The sequence below is a fragment of the Solea solea genome, chromosome 4 (genome assembly GCF_958295425.1).
Source record: "Solea solea chromosome 4, fSolSol10.1, whole genome shotgun sequence".
NCBI classification, from domain to species: Eukaryota; Metazoa; Chordata; class Actinopteri; order Pleuronectiformes; family Soleidae; genus Solea; species Solea solea.
This window is the reverse complement of record NC_081137.1, coordinates 17006118-17014661: the sequence shown is the minus strand read 5'-3', so window position 1 is coordinate 17014661 and position 8544 is coordinate 17006118. Positions and strand designations below refer to the sequence as shown.

General features: G+C 41.4%; 1 protein-coding gene across 1 annotated transcript; it reads left to right on the top strand.

The window, feature by feature from the left end:
- On the top strand, positions 1–3693 carry h3f3c (H3 histone, family 3C). Its single transcript, XM_058628025.1, has 4 exons — positions 1–157; positions 1557–1713; positions 2010–2163; positions 2275–3693. The coding sequence occupies exons 2-4, from the start codon at positions 1586–1588 to the stop codon at positions 2401–2403; spliced, it is 411 nt and encodes a 136-aa protein (XP_058484008.1). The 5' UTR covers positions 1–157; positions 1557–1585; the 3' UTR covers positions 2404–3693.
- Positions 3694–8544: the final 4851 nt, after the last annotated feature.

Genomic DNA, 8544 nt, shown 5'->3' with positions numbered 1-8544 from the left:
AGTTGCATTGTGGGAGACAGATGATTGACACGGCCGCCATTTTGCTCGCGCTCTCTCCGCTTCCATTGTGTGAGAGATAGTAAATATCTGACGCTGCCAGACAAGCACAACACACTTGTGTCCGCGTGACGAAGAAAAGGCGTTAAATTCACCCTCGGTAAGTTTAATTTCGCTCGTACTTTTTACTCCTCGCAATTCTATTCAGTGTTGTGTTGATAAAACAGCCCAAATTAAGTTGTTTTAGTGCTGAAATTGTGTGTTTTTTCGACGCTGTGTTGAAGAGAAAGCAGCTGCCCCGATGCCGAGGCTCACAGACGAGAGCGGCTCACTTCTTCCACTGTCTGAATATCTGCTCCACTTTCAGTCGCCGTGTCTTCGGTGCTGTTTCGCTTCAGTATCGCGTCGCTTCATTCGGCTGTTGCGGTTAATCGATAGCTACGTTTGTCTTCTGTGTTTTGGTGGCTGTGTTGTGCGCTCAAGTTTTGTGTTTTTATTGAAAAACGTCAAAGTTTACGTCTCGCTCTCCTATTGCCTTTACGTCGGCAGCTTCATTAAGGTCTGCGGCCATAATCTTGCGGTATGAGGCGGGGCTACTGTGTTTCGCCCCGCCCCTAAACCATGAAGACTCCAATCCCATTGGTTGTTGAATCGTACATGTACGCAGCGGATTGGTGGGTTTGTGGATGACGAGCTAGTGAGCAGTGTGATTGGTGGAGGTGCGAGGCCACCGTGTCGGCATTGGCCCGGTGCGCTGTGTTTGTGCAGCTGCTGAAGCGGAGGAAAAGTTTTCCCTGATGGGAGTGAACATGTTGAGACTTAGAGCCTGATGTGGGAAAACAACGCATCGTGTTATTATCAGTTTAAAAAAGGGGCTTGTGTTCAGAGTTATTAACAGTGCCTGTGGTAACACGATCACAGTCTAATCCATAATAACACCGATATAAACAGAGATGGTTTATATCGGTGTTATATCCATATCAGGTACTGGATATTAATATATCAATAAATGTTAATGGTGCAATAAAATAAATATTTAATGAGCAGCCCTAAAAATGTGTTGACCAATAAGAAAGTTAATGAAAAATATTTGTCATGTTGGTCTGACAAACACGCTCAGAGGAGTTTGCTTTAACTTAGGGTGCAATTTTTCAAAATGGACGTCAAAATGGCCGACTTCCTGTTAAGTTGAGACCATGCTTACATCGACTTTTTTTGTTCGTCTTGGGCTATAACAATTTCCCACAAAGTTTCTGGAAATTTTCAATGCACAGGTCCGGGCACTATGCCAATATCGCATTTGCACCAGACCGGCCCCCCCGTTTTTGTGCATGTTAACCCCTGAAAAATGACCGCAGTTACACAGAAAAGTGATAATAATAATCTGAAGGATAACAATAACACAAGTGTTGTTAATCCACTGCTCCATCAGTTCAATTGTGTTCAGCTTTACCTCAGTGACGCAAACGTACCAAATGAGGCAGTAGTTGACCAGCAGCTTCTGTGTCCCTGTGAGTTCAGAACTCTCACCACCTGTCACTTTGTGTTTTTTTTTTAAGTATTCCTATTCAGGTGATACTTTGTCGTGATGGCTCGTACCAAGCAGACTGCTCGTAAATCCACCGGAGGAAAAGCTCCTCGTAAGCAGCTGGCCACCAAGGCTGCCCGCAAGAGCGCCCCCTCCACCGGTGGTGTGAAGAAGCCCCATCGTTACAGGTAATAATGTCATGGACCTCCAGCTCTTAGACTTACTCTCACTCTATAATTGTTGCTTTATTCATGCATCCACAGTGCATTGTTCTGCAGCTGTGTAAACACATTAGTTATCAATGAAGCTTCTCATCCTCAATGTTTCATTTGTGGCAACTCTTAATGAGGCAGTTCAAAAACTAAATAATTTTTTTTAGAAGAAAGAAAAGTGGGCAATTTATGCCCAAAAATTAATGTAATAGGCTGTGTTTGCAGAAAATTGAAATTGAACTCAAACGTGTGTGTGTGTGTGTGTCTGTTAGGCCTGGCACCGTGGCTTTGAGAGAGATCCGTCGGTACCAGAAGTCCACTGAACTTCTGATCCGCAAGCTTCCATTCCAGCGCCTGGTGAGGGAAATCGCTCAGGACTTCAAGACTGACCTGCGTTTCCAGAGCGCTGCCATTGGAGCCCTGCAGGTGTGTGTCGGCGTGCACACTCACTATAAATGAATAAAAACACAAATGTGTGACTTCTCGTTGATACAGACTCACTCGATAATACGTGTCCTGTCTCTCTCCCTCTTGCAGGAGGCCAGTGAAGCGTACCTGGTGGGTCTGTTTGAGGACACTAACCTGTGTGCCATCCATGCCAAGCGTGTCACCATCATGCCCAAAGACATCCAGCTGGCACGCCGCATCCGCGGAGAGCGCGCTTAGACGTCGTCCTCGACATTTTTCCCTCTGTCCCGTTTTTCTGCACCTGTTCCCAGACTCCCTCCCTTCCTTCACCTTCCCCACCCTCACTTTCATTGCTCCCCAGCCTGCCCAGTTTCTCAGTAGATGTTAGAGTAATCCTGATTATGAAGAGATAGAAATATGTTGAAGTCTGGTCTCTCATAGGTTTTTTTTCTTGTCTTTTGTTTTTTTTTGTCTTCACCAAATGTAATAGGGTACCTTTATCGTGCATGTAAATGGTTTAGGAGATGAGACACACGCGTGCAAACATACTCAGACAGGCAGCACCTGGTTAGAAACATGAAGCTCCATCTGGATGTTTGGAGGGCATGAGGTCGGCAGGTGTAGATTGTGTGGTTCACAGAGGCAAAGCAGAAGGACAAAGCCGAGGGACTGGTCTGCTTAAGGGGAGCTGCAACTTCCACAGCAGGGTGCTATTTTAAAACTAGTCCTGAGGCCTCTGCCCGTCTGAACACCCTCCCCACTGTCCCCACTGTGGTCCACCTCCCTCACCTCTGTGACCTGCACAGGGAGAGGTTGCTGCTGCCCTGTCCGTCTGTCTGTGTGTCCGCGTGAGCTCTGATCTTCCAAACCACTTGTACTCGACAAAAAAATAATCTTCTTGGTCGCTTAAGAATATTGATTATTGTTGTGGATATGGTGTCTATTTTTTTTTTTATGCATATAAATCATGGATGCGCCTCCCTTCCTTCACCACTTCCAAAATCTCTGAAAAAAAGAAAAAAAAATTGAATTGATATTTGCCGACATGGTTGTCATTTTATTTTTTTACATGGATCTGATTTGTTTAAGAAAATCAGGAAGGGCTTCTTTGTTTTCCAAGACAGCTTCAATTCTAATGGCAGCCTCACGGGGGCGATGGTTTACCCAATGACCTTGTCTCGATTGTTCACTGTAGATCAGTCTTTGTATGTTACGCCTGTCTCTCTTTGTCTCTCTCTCTCTCTTTATCACCACAGGCATTAGGCATTAGACTTGTCACAGCAGTAAAAGTGTATATGATAGTGAGAAACTCTGCATGTTTAGACTCTGTCTCCTGCACACACACACACACACACACACTCTCTCTGTCTGTAGATCTGAGCATATGAACTGTCCCTCTTTCAAAATTTGTAATACACAATATAACCTCATTTGTTTTCTTTTATATTTTTTCTTATTCCTCGAGATTTTCAGACGTATAAATAAGCTGATCTTTGTATTTTCCAAATTTCTCATATTATGGTGGTAATAAATAGGTGTTGAAATAAGGCAATGGCTCATTTGTGTCGTTTGTTTTTAGCGAAGTGTGAAGTTAATCTGGTGTGAGAGTGGGTGGTTGTTTGTCTATATGTGGCCCTGTGATGACCTGCCTATTGCCCTATGTCAGCAGAGATTGGCTGCAACCCTCATGTGGAGGATAAAGCGGTAGAAAATGGAAGTTAATCTGATGTGTTAGTCTTTAACTGTAGTCATTACAAATTAAAGGCGTTACATAACTGCACTGAACTGCAGTTTTTTTTTTATCAGTGTAGGGAAGCTAAACGGCCACATGGGGGAGACATTTAACAACACTCATGCTGTTCTCCATGACAGAATGAATACTCAATATTTTGGCATGTTTGTAAACAGCAGTGAGCTTCGTGTCACTCATCTTACGACATAACATGTTACCACCACACGTAGTTCCTCATGTCTGTGTGATTTCGTACTAAAGGAGGCATGTTTGCTGATGCTGAGCTTCAGAAATGGCAGTTTTATGTTTATTTTCCCCTTAATCTAATTAAGTATAACCGTTAAGTACGAACAAATGAGACACAAAAAAATTGCTTAACATAAACATATCTTTTAACAACACTCATGGTCTTTGTCTCCAATCTGCATTTTGTGTTTGCACTGCAGCGCACGCACTACAATAATACTCATGTAGGCACTGGACAGTAATGCAACACTGAGGATGCTAACCCCATTTTTGGATTAAAAAATAATATTTTGGCTCACGTTGAAGCATTTATAAGTGTCTGAGAACAAAAATATGGAAGCTTCCTTATATAAGTCATTGTCAGAAATAATAATGCATTAAAGCAATCAATCACCTTACAGCCTCTCTCTTGGAACAGAAGCTGTGACATTTCCTTCCAAAGCGTGTTCACACTGTATTTGAACATGTGTCGCATGATTCAACTAAATAAATACATGTTTGTTTATTAGGTTGTCAACTGTCACTACATACCAATAAAACTGAAGGAAGTACATTCAGGATGACTTTAAAGCTGGGGTCTGTAATTTTGAAGCACTTTTCACAAGTTTGTGTGTGTGTGTGTGTGACTTCCTGTCTGATTGTCTGATGTGTTTCACCTGTATCTAATCATCCCGTGTCTCCCTCGTGTCTTTAGTCTCTGTGCTCTCACTCTCTCCTTAGTTTCGTGACTTTCACCTGCTTGAGTCTGACTGTGGGTAAGTTTATCAGAGACTCTCTTGTTTTGTTTTTGTCTCAGAAAACATTTATGTCCTCTTTTCTGCTGAAACGGACAGTTTGACACTGAGCGTCCAACAGTATTAATGCAACACTGACGTTAACCCTCACATCACCCTGATTGAACGAGTACATGAGAAACACCAGTGTAGGTTAAAGTAGGTGTTAATAATAATCTGTTGTGCTGAAGAACAAACTTGTAACACAGGTGCTGCTCATTAGGCCATTTATAGTGTGCGTGTATTGCCGTGTTTCAAAGGGACACGTATGAAATTAAGGCTGCAATTAACTATTATTTGCTATGAAAAAAGTTCTCGAATGTATTGTTTTGTCCACAAACAAAATGGTCACAGCCCTGCGTGAAATTAATAAAAACTGGGGTGTGAGTCCTGCATACCTTCCTCAGTAAAAAATAAAATAAAACAGCATGAATTCTGAGATGAATTAAATTCTGACTTTTCTCAGAATTTGGACATTAATCTCATAATTTGCATTTTAATTTCAGAATTCTGACTGTAACCTCATGATTTGGATTTTAATGTCATAAATTGGACTTTTATGCTGTTTTTTTATATGTGGCCCTAATACTATTCCATGCATTTCCTTTATTACTTGAATATAAAATAATCCTAGTCTGAGGGCATTAAAGTGTACTGATTGGACCTCAATCCGTATGTCTTCTTTAGGACTTTAAGAAACACATTTAAACTTTAAACCAAAGGCATAATTTAATAATGCAGTATTTGTTTTTGGTGTGGTACGTGTCCATCCCTAATGAAGCCCAGAGCCAGGACTGAATAAAAGACGTCTTGGTGTTATTTTCATGGTTACCCTAACCCTTAACTGTCACAGTGAAGATAAACATCTTTCTTTATTTACTTACATGAAACTCAACACCAGATATGATGAAGCTGATGTTCTTGAACCAGTTCCAGGGTGAGAACATGTTAAGTCAACCTAACCAGTATGTAGAAGATGACAATGTGATCCATTGTACACACACAGGACATGGTGTGTCTGACAACCACAGCGCGGATCTTATTTCCCACTTTTCTGATCTGAATTGTAAACTTAAGTTGTCGGTCGTTTAGCGGGGATGTGTCAGTTGTTACCGTTTTTCTTACATTTTCTCGGGGGCTAAAAGCATCCAGGCGAATGTTTTTCAAACAGCTGAATCATAGAGAGCTGGTCTCACCGGATGCTTTTAAATAATCTCTGAGTCACTTGGATGCAGGCGAGTGAGGTGAAGTTTTAACTGTCTCGAGCTGAAGGCTGACAGTTTTATGATGTACTGTATATTTTTGGTTCTCATATTTTACGACTTTGTTGATATTCATAATATCAGCTAATATTCAGTGAAGTTTCCACCACCATGGACGTTATGTTTTGGACCAAGTTGATTGGTGTGTTTGTGAGCAATATAACACAAAGTAAAGGATGAATTATGATGAAATCTTACCAGGATGTAGGCAGAGGTGGAAAGAGTACTGGAATATTTTATTAATTATTATTAATAATAATAATTATTATTATTATTATTATTATTATTATTATTATTATTATTTCAAAAAACATCAGTATAACCACTACACACTTGCATATTTCCCATAAAATCACTATACAGTATGATATTGCTTCACCAAAACCCACACAATGGCGCTTTTTTCTGTTAATCCAAGCCAATTTATTTATATAGAACATTGCTAATAAAGCAGACATTTCAAAAACATAAAACACAAACCACCCAAACCAAGTGAGAGACAAAAACCTAGGACATAAACAGCAGATGTGTTTTTAAGACAGACTAATGTTTAACTGCAAACCGTTCCACACAGGTTGTTGCAGAGAGACAGCCAGTCAGTTCATGTACAAATTATATATTAACATTTCTTAATTCATGGATTTGGACGTGCACAGGTAGAAAAAAATCATCCAGTTTCAATAAATCTCTTAAATGAAAACCCCTCTGATCGATCACAGGGTTTGGGTCATGGACATACACGGACGTGGTGCTGAAAAAAACAGCCCATTTGCCCTCTAACCTCGTCCTTTATACTCATTTCATATTTAAAGGGCCACTTCAACACCATCAAAGTCACTTCCTTCAAAGAAAATAAACGCCCTACACTGCTCTGTACTGTCTTTCTGTCAAGTTTTATGAGTAACAACAACAAACACAACAGCATCATAATGATTTTGAGTTTATTTTTCATTTGGCCAAGTGGAAAAAAACACCCTTTAATCTTTTAATGTGACTCACAGCATCAATGCTGTATATTTAATACAGTATTTTTGTAGAAACTTGTCGAGTCGGGCCTATTAAACATCTGTGTGTGTGTGTGTGTAGTTATGATTATAAAATGAAGCTGCAGACAGTGTTTAGTGTTTATAAACTATAAAAGACATAAAACTGTGATCATTTCTCATACAAGGAAACAGGCCTGAAGTGTTTCTGTCACAGACTGAGGCGTGTTTGTTTTTTTTCTCTTTCATGTGTTCACCTTCCTCAAGGTCTGCACTGTGCCGCTCCATCCCCCCATCACATCTGCTCCTCCCTGGGATTACGGCACAAATGTCTGTCTGAAACTCTCAGTGCTGAGGGAGGAAGATTACAAGTGCGCTGCATGCGCCCTGTGCGAGCGGGGTTAACCAACCAGAGCGCATGGGCACAGGGATTAACCAATCACACCGCGGAGGGGGAGGGCGGAGGGGATTAAACGGGCACAGAGTGGGATTAAGTCAGCGCTGAGTGCAGGAAAAATGGTGTCTCTGGCCTCCTGTTTACTTCACTCATGCCAGTAAATCTGAAGTTATAATATTGTTTTTTTTCTGCTCCTAATGTCAGTCAGTGTATATATATAATATTAATTTAGCTTAAAGGACACATTTCCAGGTCAGATCATCTTTAAAAAGGTGGTAGAATATGTCATGGAAAATTATAAGCGTGTGTTTGATTGTTACGTAAACTGGGAATCATATCTTCTCTCTTCTGTTCTTCAAACGCACAAAATACACAGACTTCAGCAAAACGGTTCCACGCGTCACAGTTAAGTTCGCAGGGTCAGGGTAATCAGGTCATGTGAAGATTACCAAGTTGTCGGAAGAGGAGTTGGGGAGGTTGGTTCAGTGGTGAGGAGGGGGTGAAAGAAGGGGGGGTGGGGGTGGGGGGGGAGATACCACACCATCTGACAGACAAGTGAATCACCAGAGTGAATGACAATAACTGTGGAAAAAAAAAAAGTCTTTAATGATCATCATCAGTGGCACTGACTTACATGGAACATGGATACAAATGAAGTGATGCAAAAATGCTGAGAAACCCTGAGGAGATGGAACAGGAAGAGGTAGAGACGAGAGATACTGAAGAGACACGCGAGGGGGGGAAATGAAGCAAAGATAGAAAAGATGGAGGGATAAAAAAAAAGTGATGAGAGAGCCAGGAAAAGGTAGGCAGGCAGGCAGGGAGGAGGAGGAGGAGGAGGCTGAGGTGGGTGAGAGACAGAGGGAGAGAGGGCAATAATCCCAACTAATTCACTTAGGGCATTGCTGAAGGGGAGGCTAAGAGGATTGGGTCACTCCCAGAAACAGATAAGCTAAAATAACCAAGATGGACCAGTGAGAGCCATATGACAAACATGACAGGTCCA

Coding starts and splice junctions, on each gene's coding strand:
- h3f3c (XM_058628025.1), top strand. CDS start 1,586: ATGGCTCGTACCAAGCAGACTGCTCGTAAATCCACCGGAGGAAAAGCT. Junction 1,714..2,009: donor AAGAAGCCCCATCGTTACAG/GTAATAATGTCA, acceptor TGTGTCTGTTAG/GCCTGGCACCGTGGCTTTGA. Junction 2,164..2,274: donor CTGCCATTGGAGCCCTGCAG/GTGTGTGTCGGC, acceptor TCCCTCTTGCAG/GAGGCCAGTGAAGCGTACCT.